The sequence below is a fragment of the Rhamphochromis sp. 'chilingali' genome, assembly GCF_963969265.1.
Source record: "Rhamphochromis sp. 'chilingali' genome assembly, chromosome: 9".
Classification (NCBI taxonomy): Eukaryota; Metazoa; Chordata; class Actinopteri; order Cichliformes; family Cichlidae; genus Rhamphochromis; species Rhamphochromis sp. 'chilingali'.
In genome coordinates, this window is record NC_137936.1 from 12,635,465 (window position 1) to 12,655,590 (window position 20,126).

Consider the following 20,126-nt stretch of genomic DNA (forward strand, 5'->3'; position numbering starts at 1 on the left):
TTTGACAGACTGAGGGAGGAGAAGAAGAAGTTAAACAGCATTACAGGGGAATGTCTAATACCTCAAACTGTGCAGGCTTTCCAGTAGAGACCTGAGCTGCCGGTTTGGGTGTTGTCTGGCTGGACTGCGACTGCAGAGAGAAAGAGACAGAAGTCAAATATGTGCAGGGAACACAAGAAACCACCCAGCAACATGTTGATTTCACAACAGCAATATTTTTGGAAAACAAAACGTTCCAGAAGACTTATTTCTGGATAAAGCTGAAATCGTAATCGTTACAGGTTCAGGTCAATACAGTCTCCTTTTCAAGTTGAAAACAAACATGGGGAGAAATGCAGGACTGTAAACTGCTCACAAACACACCCATCACACAGCAGTCAGAAGTGTTTGATTCAAGTCCTACATTCCTGACTGTGCGGTGGGACTGTTTGACAGCAGTGCGTCAACGAGACTGTCGTCTGTGGTCACCTTAGAAACTGACAAGAAGAATGCAGGATTCACATCTCCAGCCAGTGGCATCCAGTGCAAGCTGAACGCTAACATAGCTCACATTTTTCTGCTTAAGGAACCAGGAGAGATCGGCCTTTGCCTCCCGTGGCTGAAGACATGCAGCCAGTATTCACACACATGCATACTGGATGGAAGTCATATTTGTTCTGCACTGCACTTCTTCACATAGAAACAATTAGTCATACTGTATCACTGATGCTTTGATCTTTGTCTTAAATTCCCCATAGCTGAGCTGTAATAAAACAATCTATAGAAGCCGTGTTACAACGCATGGGATATTATTACTTTTTATCATGTGTACTAATCAAAGCAAACTTTCCTGGAATGATAGTTGCAGGACCCATGGTTTATCTGTGGGTGCACGGCAGTAGTTTATCATTTAAAACTGTCATCTGAAATATTGATCAGTTATTAGCCTGTTTTTTTACAGTACTGGAAATCCTTCTGCAAGGTAGAATGTCATAAAGATCATTGTTCTTAATACATTTGAGAGAAATATACAGGCCTTCAGAAGCAAATAATGTTTCATTTTGTTTTGTTTTTTTAAACTACAAAAATGTACAAGAAGTAAAGCCTTACACTACTACTCAGTTTCCCCCTGTAAAACATGTGACCTTTATCTGGATAAGGATCGCACGTCAATGAAAAGGTGTTACTGCAAGCAGAATGCACTGGGATTGGAATCTGACCCGATCAGCCCAGTCACATTTGGAGATGGACTCTGTAAAGCCAACTCTCGGGGTCATCTAAATCGCACTCTTTGCGTCTACTCGCACAGGCTCCAGAAAGCTACAGGTAATATATCAGCACAACCTCGTAACGTAGAGCGGAGACAGTAGCACTGCTCCCCTGGACTGTTTTTCCTGTTTGTGCAGTCATTAAATGTGAGGCTCATCCAGACGCCTTGATTCTACCTGTAATAAGCTTCACAATATTGTGAAGATTGTGCTTTTAGTCTAAAATATGCAACCGTGTACAAAAATAAACTTTCTTTTGTTAACAATTATACATGTTGCGCACGTAGTCCAGTATTTTAGAAGCATATACTGATCTCCAGGTGGAGCACAGTTTGCTGCAGAGCCCAGCCCAGCTCTTTTGAAGGTGTGAATACAGAGCAGTGAACCTCCACCCTGTTTAATACTGCTGTCCGTTTCACATTCAGCTCCATATATTGTATGCAGTTGTATCATTGTAGACTCAGACCCAGCCCAGCCTGTCGGCGAGCATTACTGGTTTTTTTTCCATTTGTTCATAATAATAATAATAATAATAATAATAATGATCATAATAAAAGAATAAGAGAAGTGTACAGAAGTATCCATAACAGATTAACAGATACAATTCTGTGGGGAAACCCCCCAACTATATCTTCCAGTTATTATGCTACTTCTAATCACACGTAAGCTTCTGAGCGAGTTAACCAGCTATGCGTCCTCTTTTACAGCTACACAGGTAGGATGGAGGTAAAGCACATATGTATGCTTGTGAATGACAGTCAAGGTAAATAACATACAGAGACAGAGGACATGTGAATCATCTGCATTAGGTGAACTCTGAGTTAGTAATGATTGCAACTTGGCATAATCAATGATTTCCTCACGCGCTCAAATAGTCACACGGGCTCACAAAGTCATAATCCAGGTCGGGATTAGCACACACAAGTCACATGCCTTCTGCCTTTCACACTTTTCAGATATGAACCGACAGCTTTAAGAGTCAACTTCATATTATTTAGATCGAGAATAAAAAGGAAGTGGCACAGAGGAGGAAGTGAGGTCACAAGCAGCCAAGGGGAAGTTGTGTTGATCCCGTTACCACTGTAAATACTGAACGTTGCCAAGTTACTTAAATAACCAAGAAACAGATGAGCTGTACTGCATGATGTGTCAGGCGCATTTTGCTGCATGTGAGACAACAACTCCACAAGCTTGGATTTTCATGACAAAATGATAAAAGTAGCATTGGATATTTGAAGCCTTGTATTCTCATGGCAGTGATCTGTTCTGGAAGCAGAATTTGCAAACATCTATAGAGCACAAGAGATTGCTGAAAACTTCTAGAACTAATAGACACACTCAAGCCATTCTAGTGGCGCTAGCTTTTATTTAGTTTTTTTAATGTGCCTGCAGTGTTTGATTCAACACAGGAATAATTTAAAGAAACAGTGAAAAGCACCTCTAATTCCATTTGATTAAAGATGTTTAGGCAATCACAGTATTGACTTCCCCCTTCTTATCTACAAAAGGTATTTTGATGTGTCATCAGAGTAATCATACTGACCACATGAATGACATCATTACTTCATCAAAACTTTCTTTTGCAGAAGCGTACATTATGGCAAAACCTATAACAGATTTGTGAGTTACAACAAAGAGTAACACTGTACGGATCAGAACAAATGACATATTTCCATATCACTGTATAAATTAGAATCATGTTCATGCGCTTTTGCATTTACCTCATGAGGGATTCTCTGTTGAAACTATTCTTCAAAACCACACGCAAATAGGTGACTCATCACCACTGCAGAACTCCGACAACACCGACAGATGCCACTTGACAAAGGCCAGGAAGCACGACCCGCTTTTATAATTGTACAGTAGGCAAACAGACAGAGCTCTTAGTTCATTTCCAATCGATTAAAAGAAGCAATACACTGAAACATTAAGTAGTAAATAGTTGAGCTCATCAGTATGTTTACAGTGTCAATATCAGACGATCTTGAAAACATTTATTAAAGAGATAAAAGAAATATCCTCTTAAAAGGAAGCCAACACTGGAAGATGCTACAAAAGAAAGAAAGAAAGGATTTCTATTGTAAAATAAAAGTGAACAAAGATGACGAGGGCAGAAACCTGCACTACGGTTAGGAATCAGAAAGGTTAAAAAAAAAAAAAAAAATCATCAACTTTAACTCAAATAAAATAAAACCTGAAGCATGAAACATTTTGTGGATTAGTCCTACTCACTGATTTAGGTAAATTAAAAACAAATGTTTGTGTGTAACCTCTGTGTTCACCTGAGACCAACCCAAACTCTCAGGAAGTCTGTAGTGACTCCAGACTTCTGCATTCCTACATTCCTCATGACTACGGCAGCAGCAGACGCACACTGCAAGTACACGTACACGCATTAGGTACTGGGTTAAACCCACTTTCGACTTTAAAACTGCCCTAATTTTTCACGCCATTGACTCAAAGAGCTGGAGTTTTTCCCTTTTAAATTTTGATGCATATTGACATGATAGAATCAATATTGTTTCAGAACCTCTTGACAAAGAAAACCCAATTGTGTTCACTCTTATTCGACAACGAGTGGGGGGAAAGGACCACTTTCTTGGTTAACACAAACCACAACGCACCACAGAAAAAAAGGAAGTAGCAACAAGTCTTCCCACAGAGCAGACACATTTGGATCAAACATAGTAGACACAGTTGTTTTCTACAGACCAGGTGTTGCATAAATGTCATGAGCCGTGCTTGACGTGGTTTATAGCAGGTGCTGAGTCTTCCAGATGTGCTCGGTATTTGGTCGACCTGTGGCTCATTTGAAGCTGCCTTATGGTGCCATGAGGTCAGGCAGTGTCAAATGTGGCCCAAACACGATTGCAGATGCTGGCCACATTTTTTCTGGGTTATAGTTTCAGAATATTTTTTGGGAGGTATTTACTAATTTTACCAAACAACCGGAAGAGGCCTAACATCCACTCTTAGGAAATCTCTGCCGTCTTGATAAAGTATTTATTGTATTGATCTGAGTACATATTGGACTGTGTGAAAGTAAAGTGAAGTTGATGGAGGTGAGTTATAAGCTGTATACGTGGAGCATACTGCACAGCAAAACTTAAAAGGTCCAAATGATCAATAGTGCCTTTATCAGAAGATGCACTCAATAGTAGAACTGACAGTATGCAAGATGTCACTTGCCATTCTGTCCAGCCTTAAGTTTTGGCTCATTCTTTATACACACAACAGGTATACAAGTTTGATAAAAAAGCCAATAGAGCAGAAATAACCTTTGCACGCATCATATATGAAAACTGTGCAGATAATACAAACTTTATGAGACCTTCTTTGGTTGAACCCGTGACAGTGAACTAACTTCTGCAGCTTGTGATGTTGTCTTCTTAAACAGCACTCTGTGTTTCTGTTATGCAGCACAGAAATGCACAAGACAGTAAAAGAAGAGGGGGGGGCGTGTCATAAAAATGATGCAGGGTTCCAAATTTAGTCGAAGCGTGGAAAAGACTCAATAGTTAGCATGGATCTGCTTTGCAAAGGACATATTGATTTTGTCAGACACATACAGTACATACAGTAGACTGGGATTCGGTGCAGTTGTAGTCTGAAACACAACAGCGCATATAAAGATCGTGATATGTGAACATATGTTGTTGAATCTTTTATTCCATGTAAGACACATGACGTATGCAAACACTGACATGCCGTGCATGTCCATAGATAGAGCCACTGGGTAAGCAGCGAGGACACTGCCTGACGTAGTTGATAACGGGACACCAGTAACATCATGGTCATTCTGAGAGAGCTAGACGCAGTGCTGGGCATAGTTTAAGTGAGTGTGTCCAAAATAGATGCAGCACTTTAGATCCACACCATTTCTGTCACATGACTTGGGCCAGCAGTGACAGTGTGGCAAGGGCGGCGCACTGCCATCTGAAACCAACAGGTTTTGGTAGTCTTTCAATTTAGCACGACAGGAAACTGCCTGTCAGCTTGAGGTTTATTGCTCAAGTCTTTGTCTGCTGTCAGATATGAATGATAGAAAAACACACGCAGGCATGAAACGCCAAGACTGCACTCCATATTGTGCATTTGTCACTGGTCAAGGAACAATGCAGTACATATATCCAGGCCCTACCAAACAACAGGGACTGAAGCAGTAGCTTTGCCCTCTTATGAAAACTGATGACTAATGCTGGCCCCACCCAACACACCACAGACACGCATATGTGAAAATGGCTGGAAACGACTCCTCAGCTTTCTGTTTTAAAATAGCACTGGCAACTTGTGGAAAAAAGGTCAATAGTGATAAGTGGCTCACGTCTGACCAGTGGTGGAAATGACGAAAGCTGCAGTCAGCTGCATAACAAGGAAAGAAAGTGGAGCAATAGTGTGAAAGTTAAGCGTTTCAGTTTTAGCACAGAGCTGCAGCAGGAGGAGCATTATTGCTGGAGGGCAGATTTCAAGAGAGCTGGGTGAAATCAGGAGTAATGGCGTTGACTAAACGTACTTTAAAAGGCAACCTGTTCTGATGAGGTGGTGACGCATTTAACTGTCACATCAGGCGAGGACAAGAAACAGGACAACCATGGCAAAATTACAACTGCAGCCAAACAAAATCCTAATCATACAAGACAAACAAACCAACCCTTGTGCTTCAGTGTTTGTACTGCATTTTCCCATCAGGATTATTGTATCACACGTTTACAGTGAGAAAACCCAGTATGGAGAGCACAAAAAGATGATATAAAGCCATAAAGAGCCAGGTGTCAACCTTGAATGCCACATACATAAATAGTAATGAAACATTTGATTGCTGGTCGTTCACGTTTACTTGGAACAAAGTTTTTGTTACACTAGCAACAACTGCTCTCAAGGTCCATTTGAGAGAGACTAACACAAAAATCTTTAGTCCTTTAGTTCCATAATTTGAGGCTTAAAGGGAAGCACGCTGATCTTACCACAACATGAAGGATCACATGAGCGATAAACTGTCAAATGCTGATCTGAACAAACGTTCTGCTACACACCAGCCACCAAAGTGATGTGACAGGTATCAAACAGGAAGCTTCTCCACGGAAGCATTTACAAAAGAGCAAGCATAAAGGGAAATACCATCCAGATACATACCATAGGTCAGACTGTGAGTGTGTATCCTCTTTAAATGTTGCTGTGAATACTACCAAGAGGCTCTCTTCAGGCTGCTTAACCTAAGACCCCTGCTTTAGGAACACTTTAGTTCGAACTTTATGTCATGCACACGCACACATGTAAACACATACACACACCCAGCAGTGAAAAACTTGCTACTCCGCCCTCTTTGAATCAGCACAACAAGACGCCGCTGCATCAGGCTCCACCCCTTCATCCAACATGGCAGAGCAGGCTCGGTCGGATTGGGCAGTTGAACACATGAAGCCCCACCCACTGCTCGATGGGTGCCAGGAAAACTGAACAAGCTTTGGGTCGGGCTGGGCTAGGTGAAGACGCATGATGCAGCTCAGCACGCGATAGCCTGCATCAAGCCGGAAGAGGTGAAGAAGAGAGAAAGAGTTGAGGGGTGACGAAGGAAAGTAGATTTTCTGCAGCAGTGCTTTGGCAGGAGTCTGGGTGTGTCGGGTAGACTCACAACTTTGGAATCTAGAATGCAAAGCTACAACAAAGGCAGAAAAGAGGAGAGGGAGGGAGGAGGATCCATCACATGCAGCTCAAACCACACCCTAAGGCAGACAGAGAGGAACATTAAAATGGGGGAGAACGACAAAGTTTAAAGGGCAAGAGCAGTGATGTTCAGACATGTTTGTTTCCATCACAGGTCGTCAAAAAAGGCCCCGAACAACGGAACAGACAGGAAATACCAGCCAGAGGTTACAAAGGAATTTGGGGGGGGGGGGAACAAGAGAGAGGGGCATTTAACGCTTCCCCTTTCTTTAAACAGGACCTTTCAGCAGTGGCAGCGTTGATTGGCTGAAAGGTCAATAACTTCTAAACTTTATCCTTATTATGTTAACTTCTTCAAGCACTCCACACCGAAAAACATGTCAAACGCGTTAAGAGGCGAGTGCTCTGGGGAGCAGCGCCCCCTCGTGTCACAAAACACCAAAAGCACATAGATGAAACTTAAAAAGGAGCATTGTGTTCATGTGTGTCATCTGAAACCGTTGTGCATGCCTGTTAACTTGCAGACTGTTGTTTGGACACAATGTCGGCCTGTATGCGTGTCGTGTTTGTTCAGTCCCAGTACTTTAACGCTGCGGTTAAAATGGGAACTCAAACAGCTCTAAATACTTTGCATTTAGACTTGGCATGAAATTTAATGTTATTATAGATGTGCTAGAAAAGGATTATAGGAAATATTCTATGTGGAAGCTGCTTTGACACAAGCTTCAACAGACTTGGTTAAATATCAGCCGAAGCCAGCTGACAATCAAGCACCAGGATAATCAGCTCGAATGAAGATAAACAGCAGAGCGTAAGCATGATCATGACATATCGCTGTATTCTTCGAGAGCTATAGTCTGGTTTTTATCGGCTTGGCTTCAACCATGTTTCTTTTAAAATGTCTTTATAAGAACAAGCAGACAGACTCCTGATGTCTCCTGCCCTGGCAGAAATTCTTGTGTCTGTCCTGGGACCCTTCAAAATAAATCACTTAACAGCTTTCGCCTGACTGACTCCAAAAAACACCAGAGCCTGCCCCCTTTTCTGAAAGATAACATGCTCGTGTTGAATCCAAATGCCTTAGTTTGCAACCCCTGGTAACAGCTGTCTTTATTGACAACATTAGACACACCCTTTCATGGAGATCAACCAATAGAAATGGTAAACCTAGAAGCTGGAGGTTTCTAGTATAAAAGGTGGGCTCTGTTCATAGAAGTTTACAGGCAAACTTGGTGGGAGGCTGCATGCAAACTAAGACTTTAAGCAAAGACTAATGTGGGATATTTACATTGGCAAAAGTTTGCAGTCAAATCAATTGGAACTCTGCAGAGAGATTAGACTTGTAGAAACGTGTTTTGCCAGAAAGTTCTAGCTGTTATGAAAGAGCGTGTGAATCAGGTCTGATTAGGAGCAGGAGCAGCCATACACAATCTGTGCGCTCAGTTTGAACCAGATACAAGGAAGCACTTAAAAGTGCAAATGGAAAACAGTGAGTGTTGTGCTGACTGTGCACAAACAGCCAGAAAAAAATGCAGAGGAGTGGCCTGAGGAACTTGACAAACCCTAATCGTATATTTTTTAAATAAACACAGTGAAGTCAAATCAAAAGGATGCATTTGCTTTTGTTGAGATTAACCTAACCAAACACAACAGTTTTGCATCCCCTTTTAGCTCATTGTTTTGGCAGCAGTGTTTTCAGGAGCAACAGCCTGCAAGTTTGACCGAGGTAAATCTGAGAAACACACTTTGCTCCCAGCCAGAAGCATGACAAGTGGTCAATGCTAGCAACCAGTGGTTACTGCTTAAATAGCACACTTCTACTCGGAGCACACAAATCATTTTACTACAAGCTTCATACCACAGCACCTTGTCTAACATTTACACACACACACTCGCACACATAACTTGGGATTTAGTGTCTTGTCCAAAGATACTTCAACATGCAGACTAGAGCAGCATTCACCGGACTTCCAGTTGTAAAGCGAGCCACACTTACTGTGAAACATTTCAGTTACAGAGACATCAATAGGGACAGTTTAAAAAAAGTGAAGCAAAAAAGCTTCAGGGAAAACATTACATCTGCTCAAAGTTGCTTTATTTCTAGGAAAAGTAGAGAAATATTTGTAATAATATTTTTAAAAAATAATATGTTAGCTTGTTGTGACTGCCAACAAACCACCGATTATTAGGTACAGGAAGTGTGCTAAATCAAGTGTCCAGATTGAGGCTATTTTAGCGAGCTGAGCTTCAGTTTCAGACTTGTATCATCTTCAGCACAGGTTTGTTTGCTTCAGCTAAAATTACTTCTGCATTAGCTTATTAGGTTCTACCATGAATTTAAACTTGTGTGTTAGCCATGCAATGATGCTATACTATAACTAGATTTTCAGACAGATTAGCCAGATACAAATAGAAATATCATCACCACAAAAACGACTAAGCTATAAATGTCTCTTGCTTAGCTGCATTTCCACATTATGTCATCAATCTATCCAGCCATCCACTTCAGGGTCATGGAGGGCTAGAGCCTATCCAGAGGAAACAGCTCGACTCTGTCAGCCACATGACAGAATAAGAACAAGAACTACAATAACACGATTTAGTTGGGACTTGTCAGCAATTACCAATAATCATAGCATGCCTGCTAACATTTTTACCTCTCCTGCGTGTTTATGAGGAGCGATACTGAGAATCTCAATCATTGCATCACATTACAGTTTCCAGCAATCGTGAGTCTGCTGCCTTCACATTACTTATCCGGACAAATGTCATCTGGCTCCAAGTACAGGCTGTTGCTCGAGCATTGCAGTAAACAGACAGGAGGACGGGTATACCAAAACGGACATAACAAAATTCAGCGAGCAACATTTAGATGAGGTGTCAAGCCAAACTGAGAGCACAGTGTCAAATCTGAAGGCACGAGTTTTGAGGAGTGATGGAAAGTAGCACCGTACCTACCAACGGGATAAACAACAACAAACTCAACAGGAAATGGAAGGCTGATTTAGCTGAGCAGGATGTGTCAACAAAGTTTCTGTGTATATATATGGTCTCATACACAGTGTGTTCCTCCACTCCAGTGCAAACTGGGCTTTAGTACCGTGGTCTGAAATGATCTTTTTGAGGTGTGGCTTCAGAAGGCAGTCAGAGGTGGTTATGACGTATGAACTGAAGCAATCGGGCACTGTGTGTCATGATGTCATTAGTAACCACCTTAGTTGAACTGTTTGTGATTTGCTGAATATTAAAACATGAAAGATGGAAATTTGAGTGTCAGCATTATCTGACAGTGGGGGCAGATAGGTGCACGCTTGACATCAGACTGTGATTTAATAACATGAGTCAGTTGTGTCTCACTGTCTCAGTGATTGCTCAATACTTTGTATTCTGGTTGCACACAGTGCTATAGTCCTTCATAACTGAACCGTACAGTGTAACTCACTGTTCAAATGCCCAACCGTAAAACCGAGGGGATCATTTCACATGACTACATCGAACTTAAAGATGAAAAATACATACGGAGGCTGAGACGTCTCAAGAGGATAAAAGTCAAAAACCTAGAATAACAAATACTGCTTAAGCCAAGCTAATATGAATAATACAACAGTAACACAGGTAACTTCAGGCAACAGGAAACAGCATGATATTGTATTTAAAGGTGCCTTATAGCGGTTCTATGAAGTGACACTTTTCATTGGGTCTTAGTTTTGTTTATCAAGCACTAGTAGCCACATGCATGATTCATTACACAGCGTTCCTACCAGCAGGGTTAGATTTTCCAACTAATAATATGTCTCAGAAAAAGAGTTCCCAGTTCTTTTTTTTAAAATAGGTAATTCATCATCGACATTCCTTATTTAAAAATAAAGAATGTGTATGATAACAGTTGTTTGTAGATCAAACTTTTTCTTTGACAAAGCAGATACAAGCTTGAAAAAATGCCAGTCCAGAAATCTCTTTTTAGCTCTGTTTTTCATTTCCAACACTATTGTCTCTTTATCTTTGTCCATCTACTGAGAGCAGGTATGAAGCAGGTATTTATAGCATGTTCGGCTACACGTTGCAGCCAAGGACAACAAGACAAAGCTCTGTGAGCGTGAACCAGAACAGTACAGCAGTGAGCCGAGTGACTAAACAATGGACTGAAACTGGCTTTTAAGATCTGTGAAGCCATCAGTTTCTGTTTAGTTTAATTTAAAGATATAAGTTCACGCTATAGTTGTAAAGCCCTCTAATGTACCACACCATGTAAAAACAGGTATGTCATGACTAACTTGCACAGTATCCCCTCCTGCCTGTTTATGCCTTTTTGTCTTTGACTTTGTTGTAATGGTTATGCATGTGCAGGCAAGATATATTTTCCCAGTGGCCATTTCCTGTTAAGTTTTATGATAATGCTGCCAGACCCCAAGGGAGGGTGATCTCTGCAGCCCAGAGCTGGGAAAATGCAACACAACAAAAATGGTCTGACCAGAAGTCCAAAGGCTATCTGTGTGCAGTCAGCCTCCTGGGACACATTTATTCTTTGACCTTTAACACATAAAATGACTCAGAGCAAACGAACACAGCCCTGATAACAGAGCACTGACATGAGGACAGCCAATGCTGAACTGTCACACATCAGCATGCAATCACATTCTCTGCCAGACGAGTGAAAATTTAACAAAAGCCTGCAGCATATGACCTACATTGCATTCAACTTTAACTTGTCCAAATAAAAAACAGAGCACTTAAGCTCATTCCAGCTAAACACACCCTTTCAGACAGCGCCATCTGCAGCTTTGGATTATCACAGGAGAATGCTATTTGGGGTGGGAGCCTTCACAAAGAAAAAACTGGTATATCCTTCAAAACAACCATTATCACTTATAGGAGTCTATCAGTTTCCCATGTAGTTTGATGGTTTAAGCACCTCATAGCAAATACTGGAGGCCTTCCTGCAGCCTTGGTTTAATATCCCACTACAGTAAGAACACTGAACTCACAGAGGCTGACCGGGAGCCTCAGACATTCCAGCAGAGAGAGCGTGTGGCTGGATTTGGACTGGCTCCAAGACAGTTTTCCTCCTTGTGTGAGTTTCCCTTATAAGTCCTTTGTTAAACATACAGTACACAAAAGACTAGGACAGCTAACAAAACAGTAACAGCAGACATGCTTTTATATCTATAGAGATGGGGGTCACAAACAAAACAAAACACACGTGGACACTTTTGTTACTCAGCACAAACCATTACACAAGCACACAGACACACTTTTACTACACACCTGCTCCTCCACTGCCACATCCTGCAGAGCCGGGGTGTCCCGTGGGCCTCGGATCCAGCTCAGTATCTGACCCATGTTGGCTGAACGTGTCGTTTGTGTGAGTGTGTGTGTGCGCGCGTGTGTCAGCCTCTGCCTTGTCTGTCGGCTTGCAGCATGTTTCCCTGCATCAAACGGGGAATGGACCCAGACAGAGAAAAGGGGAGGGCAGAAGGACTAAACTGGGCGTAGTCAGGGAGAAGAGGATCTGATGTGGAAGTCACAACCGGGAGGGGCGTAACTCTCCGGGCTATACTAGGAAGTGAGCTGACCATGGGCTGACACCCACTTAAAAGGGGGGCAACATGTAAGCTTCTGCTTGGGGAAATAGATCCTTTAACGCACACGGGGGCACACATGCAAGAAGATATGCACGCAGTGGTGTTAAAAAATTTACTCAGCATACCTAAAACAGAACCGGTTTTATTTGGGACAATGTTCAAGTTACACATTAGCAAGAACACATTTAGATATATGATAGTGCACGAGCCTTGAGCACACATGGGCGCATACGTCTATCCACACTGCATATATAAAACAAGAGACCAACTTTTATATTCTGCCTGTGTCAGCTATTTTCCATGACAGAAGAGGCCGAAGCTGAAATCTTCAATTCTTTTCTGCATTGCAGTAATAAAATCTGCGAAGGATAATAGCAGGAAGAGATACTGATTAGATGCAGGCTAATCTCAACATCTAGTTGAGCCAAAGAAAACCTGTCTAATGACAACAGAAGAGATTTCATCATGTCTCTCTGCACCACGGCCTGAGCAACAAACAAGGTGTGTTAAAGAGGAATGTAGGGAGTGTCTCTGTGAACACATGACTGAAGCATGAAACACGGGTGTTGGGCTTCTGAAACTTCACCAGTGTGGTCCCTTTTTTCAACTTTATTAATAAGAATTATCCCAGAAGAACTGTGGAAAACATGAAAAGTAAACTGAGAAACATCGGAAGGCAATTAAGTTGCAAAGGTGATGAAAACCAATGAAAGTGCAATCCCATCCATACCTATGGGGCTGTACCTCACCTGTAAAGTGTGAGTTTATCTGTCTCTCTGGGTAGTTCTTGGGTGGGGTGTGCAAACAGTGCAGCCCCTGAGTGAATCACTGTGATGGAATCAGTTTGACAGGCAAGCCTTTCACTTTTTGAGCGTTTTAACGGCACACCTTGGAAAAATATGACAATCACGCACCCTACCACTAATCACTTTAAATCAAACAGACAGAAACTGACACTCCTATTTGATCTGCAAAAAGCTACAAGTGGTGAATCGGCCCTTTATGCACAAAGCACACTTTGAGGATAATCCGCTTGTTTTCAACAATGCAATGCGATACTGATGATAACACTCTCGCCTGAGAAACCCCATCACCTCTTTGTTTTTTTAAAAAGGACATAACATTGTAAATGCATACCATCTGACACTATTAAAAACAGATTAAATCAACAAACACTATGAGCTAGAGACCATCTGTACCTGTGAATATTTATATTATTGTACCTAATATATTATTGGGAAAGTACTCAGGGAGATATGAGGTGTCTCCAGGATCATATTGTGCAATGATGGTGCATGCACAGAGACACACAGGCTGTCCATAACTCATTACACACTCCCTCTGAGACTGACATATCTCTTTCAAAGTGTCAACTGATCAAACCTGCAAAACTAGCTCATCGGCCATGTGAAGCAAACTATCCGTTCCCATAACCTCACAAAAACTGGTGTGAACCTGCAGCGGTTGTGTGGCATGTGGTAGTCTTTTTTTTTAAAAAACTCTTTTTCACCTAGACTGAGGTTATCAGAGAATCAGCAGATAGCAGTATGCTCAACATATTTAACTGTGTCAGAAAACAAAATAGCAGATGTTGTCACCAACGTGCTGGTGTAAGAGAGCATAAAGTGGGTAACTGGACTCCCTGTGACCAAAGTGGCATTCATCTTTATATTTAGATCCACGCTGCACTTCAGTCACCTATAAGCTCTTCCTGTCGAGCCGCATCAAATGTATGGACCATGATCAGATGTCGACAGAAGCCTGTATTTTGTTTTTCTTTTTTTTTTTAGAAAACAAGAATAACAGAATTTATATTGTGCTGCAGCTAAAGATACTTAAAAGTTATTACAGGTAAAAGTGATCCTTGATAAATGGCTTCACGTGTGATTCCTAAAGTTGTCAGTCACAGTAAATTACTCTTAACAATCACAAACATGTACATTTTTTTTTTATTTATGTAGCAGGTTAAATAAGCATTGTGTCTCCTGATTTTTGGGTAACAAAAAAGACATGCAGTCCTTAAACATCTGCAGCCAAAAGCAGCACTGCCCTCAGCAGAGGGAGACAAACACAAAGAGTTGAGTTTTGTTCCCATCCATCCTGCAACTCCAACGCTTGACCCACAAAGAAAAACAAAGATAAGATAGATGTGAAATATTCAAAATGTCTGGAAAGATCACAGTCTAATTTTGAGGCTCTGATAGCAACTGCAGCTGAAAATTCAAACTGTAAATATTGTCACCTACTTGTTTGCATCTACATTAACAGGCCAGTGGGTTCAGCGGTGATTCTTTTTTACAGCTACACTTCTACTTGTATCCACTCTCAGTTACTGGGCAGTGTTGAGAGACAAAAATCACACAGCAGCCCCTATCTTTTAATGTATCCTGTGAGGTTTACATGGAGCAAAGTAGCTGACTGCATCCCCGCCCTGTTTTAACCTTGAGCTGCAGAACATTGCTGAAGGCATTGTGTCATTCAGGAGAAAATGATGTCAGTACCTTGCCATAGTAGGACCCTGCAGTGGGATAGAAGGCTGAAGTCTGTCTACTCTTTTTGACTTCAGCTGTGCAAGGATCTGCTTTTCCATGCTACAAACACACACACACACACAACAGTTTGTTAGGGCTTTTAGGGTGAGTCAGTTGTTGGCATTAAATTAAACACAACTTCTGGACAGGAAGCAGTGATTTCAGTCTATTGTGTTACTGTGTTGGTGCCTTATTTTCTAGCTTTTCCTCTTTTTCTTTTTTTGGTAACATTTTTGTAATATTCTTAACTGTGAAAAAGTTCTGCTCAAATAGATTTTCATAGTTTGTAGCATTAAGGTATGTAAGCAAGGTAACACCAGCTCATTAATTGCATTAGTTAACATGCTAAAATGTTCATTATTGATATGCAACAGTACCGAGACACAATAACTGGAGATAATCCAGATGTGAAACGTGAGGGCTGAAGGCCGTTTAAACAGCCACACGCCCTCATGTATGAATAGTGTTTGACAAAAAGTGGGCGAAGTCTTTTCAGCACTTTATTTCGGTTCTAACAATATCTTGTACAGCCCACAGAGCATCCAGAACCGCTCCTACACTTTCAGACTAGCTGTTCGGGTTTTCTGCAATAAAAGCACACCTGGCGTCTAAAAGGGTGCCAAGATTTACTTTGAAAGTGCTAATGCCAGAGGCTCAAATAAAAGAAAGAGGGAGAAGAAGGTGAAGGGGAAAAAAGAGGGCGATGTACTCACAGTACTGCTCCAGTATGCCGCATACGCCATGAGAGAGCAGGAGGTGAAAACAACTGTCCGAAATAAAACTTCCACTCTGCTACAATGCCGCTCTCTCCTGTCTTCACTGACAGATATCTTTTCTCATACCTTGCCGAACAGAGCGCCACTCCCAGCAGACACCAAATTATCGCCACACACTTCTGTCCGGGGTGCAATTTCTGACTCAGAGAGATTACAAAAGAATTTCACTCTCTAATTTTTTTTCCAGTGAAATTTTCTGGTTCGCATAAACAAAAACAATCCAGCATTAACCTGTAGGCCTGGCATTAAACCACCCCACTGACTCACATCACCACACACACACACACGGTTGTATTTCCAAAGAAGGAACTTCGTAGATCTCTATTGTGCTTGTTTCTGGCTCAGTGGTGCGCGCTACCAAGGGGGGCTTTACGCAATAGTCCATAGTTACAAAAGATGACATGAAAGCCTTATAGGCATTTGGCACCGGCAAATCATTCGCGACGCCGAGTAAAACCAATTACTGACATTATAAATAAATCAACGAGCCCTGAGCAATTCCTCTGCAAACGATGACACAGCCAAGCTCTAACATGTGCAGAACAGTTTCTCGCTTGAGCACATATATGGCAATGGGATGCAGTTTATCAGGTTAAATCAGTATCAACACTTCTGCAGCTTTGTCTAAGAATAATCAGCTGTGATATATCGGAGATGTTTACATCTTTAAACACATTAACTGAATTCCGCATGTCTCTAAAAAACGGAAAAATCCTACCTCGTCCTTTGCTTCCTTTGTAGCTTTATGATGGCCATGGCTTCTCTTCTTATGTGGCATCTTCAAAAATCTAAATGGATGAACTTCTATTCAAAGTTTCGTTAGTGCCTTCAGTTCTGTTTGGGAAATCAAACTCTACAGACTGACACACAGCCTTTGGTTTTAATTAGGCTGCCCCTCCCGCTGAAAGAGCTTTCGTCCTTGATGATTAAAGTAGTTGGCAAAACCAGAAAATTTCTCAACGTGGAGTTTATTTAATCGCGTAAGCATGTAAGGTCTCGTTGGTCTGCTGCTTTTTAGGATTTATAGTGCAGACTGGTTCAGAAACTAAGCCAAAAGTTACCAAAGTACACACAAAACTCTAATTTGATCACGTGAATGGGAAAACTCAGTGTTCAGCGGAAATAACTGGGATCGGTTGGCATTCACAAATGTATTCTTTTGCATTTTAAACAAGTATCCAACACATTCGCTTCAGTTTGGGTGTGTGAGAGGAAACGCCCCACAGCTCCAGGAAGAGTTGACTCACCCCTGGTTATTTTTCCCTTCCCAGCAAGATGTTTTTCTTGACACAATGCTGCCCTCTGCTGGCTAAACCGAGTACAGTCTGGGTCAACACGAAACAACAGCAGCAACAGCAGGTTTGAATACAGTGTTCAGTGACGAAATTAGCCTTTTCTATGGCGATGTTACTGGTTGTCCATTCTGATCTAGTTTCTACGTGACAGAAAAAATGTCCAGTGTTAAAATTTATTTACTTATAATTGCATTTAATCATATTATAAGTAATGCTCTTATTTTGAAAACGCTGCAACGCTTTCAGTATAATGAATAATGCGAATGTTTGACAAGAGGTTTTGGTTTTGGCCTTCACCCGAGTGAACATAAAACATTTAACAGACAACATTTTCAGGGGGGGAAAAGAACAAAGGCTTATTTTGATTGCTCTGAAAGAATCTCGTTTGAATTTGAATCGGCAGACACCGCATGGCCTTCACGAGGCAATCCTCCGTGAGATTTGTGTCCCTTTTACGGTTTTGTGCCAAAAAGTTCTCTTTAGAAAAAAAAAACCTCCATATTTTCTTCTAGATAGCATGTAGTCATCATGTTTTATGAAGGGATTATATATAAAATAAAGAGATGTAGAAAGTATCTTTAAGACTCTTTTTCAAAATCTACATTATAATAAATTCAGTGTTTTTTGGCCATTAAAATTCTTTATAGAACTGTGATAATATATTTTTGGGAATTTCTGCTTCCCTGTTGGCCAAACCTTGAAAAGAAGTGTCAGTGGCACTTCTTATCTGTATAAATAAAGGACAAAATCATGTTGCAAAAAACTGCTGCATCTTTTAACTTGACATGAATATTCTTTCTGGCTCACAATGACTTGATATTATTCATAAAGGATGTGTGTGACTGCTCATAGGTCAATAAGTCATTTACAACAGTTTAAATAAAGGCAAACACTTTTTGGCACAAACTGGGGTGCTTCACATGTAGGGCAAATGTGCAAACCAACACTCAGTCATGTTCAGTAAATATCAGGTGATGGGGCTCCTTCAATGACGTGACAGCATGGAAAAATATTTTGTTTACACAAGCACCAACTCACTAGGGTTTAGAAGGTTACTGATCACACTGCAAATGAAATATCACACAAGATGAAGACCGTTTAAAGATGATCTGTTGAATGCACTTCTCTAATGTATAATATAAATATATATCCTTCTTTGAGAGTTGTTTTTCCATAATAGGCAGTAATGATAACGTTAAAACTGTCAACAATACATACATAGATACATACTGGCATAAACAAAATTTTGTATGCAGCGGACATGCAGATTAGATTAAATGAGCCTGAATTGGATATTCTGTAGTCTCTTTTATCTATTTTCTTTCTCCAGCGACTCCTAATAACACATTTTCTGACGTGCTAGATGTTGAATTTTTTGCAGATTAATGCGAGATTGTTCTCCATACCTAATATGTTCATGTCTGTGACACATCAATTCAAAACATTTCGTTTTAAATGTATGGATCATTACAGGGTAATTTTTTTCAGGACTGCTTTTGTGTTTATGAAATTGTTTACTTTAAAAAATGAGAAACTATCAGAACAGACGATTTGACTGGCATCTTCTTCTGTAAATTAAAAGAGACCACTAGATAAGACACCAAAGAAGTCTACAAAGACGATTGCACCCCAATGAGTTGCACTTCCTGTCTAATCTACCCGTCAGCACCAAGCCTTTTCCACATTTTATCTACTTCCTGTAAATCTATGCTTCCCGCATCTCTGTTTTTCAGTGCTGACATCCCTGAAGTGACGTGACTGACTAACATGTCCGAACAACACTCTGATGGCCTTTGGAGACAAAGTCCGTTTGACACCTGCACGTCCCGATAACAGTTTAAACTCCATCACACCCCCACCCCACATCAATCAACTGTTTCCTCACTCTATCAATCTCAATCTGTCTGACACCAGAAAGAGAATTTCACAGCACCCTCTGATAGCACATGGCATTTGTGCAGCGTTGATTGAACTTTGGGGACGTGAATGATTTAATCAAAATCTTAACCTTTGCTTTGGTTAACAGTTTAGGTTTTCTTATATTCATTTACAATAGCTAAAAGATTACGCCAAACATTGCGTCAAAATAGTGCAACATTGCCTGCACAAAGCAAGGTTCAGATTGCAAAATGTGGCTGGGGACATTTCTCAGTGATGACTAGTTAAATTGCACTTGTAGTGTTTTCTCCTAATAGCAACACAACACCGCAGTATCTCCTAGAAACCAAACTAACATAGGTAAACTTTTGTTTCGGCCAAGAGCTTTATCTGAAAATCATCATTACAGATTACATTACATTTTGGGATGTTCAGTAGTACATTTACAGGGCAGTATTACAGGTCTTATTAGCTTTTGTCTGCACAGCATGTCTGTGTAAAAATGTCGCACTATTACTTCAGCTAAGCAATAATCTGACCAACACATGACACATGCAATGTAATAAAGGAGACACTTGTGAACTTATTTCAAATGAACTGTAGTCCTTCTAGACAACTTATTGAGACGTGTGGGTGAAGATGTGTCACACGCTTGTAATGTGGGTTGGCATGGCAACCATGTGTCACAGCCTGCAGATTCCATTGGTTACTAACTTGTATAACTTGTAAGGCATCTCCTCATGTCACAAGTATTTGCTTTGTGTTTGCTGCATAACAGACTTCAGCTGAATGGACTATGAATATAATTCATCATTAAACTATTTCATTATTGTTCATTTTTTTATGTGCTTGAAATTTGATCTGTGGCTCTTAAAAAGTAACATGCTCATAAATCACTAAACAACCTAGAATATTGTTGCTGCCACTGAACCATGAGAGGGACAGGAAGTGCAGCTCAAGTCGTCACATCTATTTGCCACGCCTAATTGATTCGGGGCTGAACATTTGTGTGTTGAGGTGGCTCTACAGCCACCTCTGCGTCAACCTCCAGCTAAAAGCTCCTGCTTTCCGTCACTGCCTGTCTGTAGAGCTGGAAAAATAATTAGCTGACGAAACACGGCGGGACCTTTGACCTCATTTCGATGAACTCATT

At 41.0% G+C, this 20,126-nt stretch overlaps 1 protein-coding gene across 21 annotated transcripts in view; it reads right to left on the reverse strand.

Annotated features, from left to right (window-relative positions):
- cast (calpastatin) overlaps window positions 1-16,915 on the reverse strand; it is a 31,033-nt gene extending 14,118 nt beyond the window's left edge. For 2 of the 21 annotated variants that reach the window (XM_080891792.1, XM_080891777.1), the window contains exons 1-3: window positions 15,738-16,150; window positions 14,995-15,084; window positions 62-130 (exon numbers count right to left, since the gene is read on the reverse strand). In XM_080891792.1, coding sequence (XP_080747918.1) covers window positions 62-130; window positions 14,995-15,084; window positions 15,738-15,767 — 189 coding nt within the window. In that variant the 5' untranslated portion in view covers window positions 15,768-16,150. Of the gene's footprint in view, window positions 1-61; window positions 131-6,380; window positions 6,569-12,176; window positions 12,361-14,994; window positions 15,085-15,737; window positions 16,161-16,518 lie in introns of those variants that run through there. The other 19 variants (XM_080891786.1, XM_080891789.1, XM_080891787.1 and 16 more) reach the window with 17 other exon arrangements.
- Between the last annotated feature and the right edge of the window lie 3,211 nt (window positions 16,916-20,126).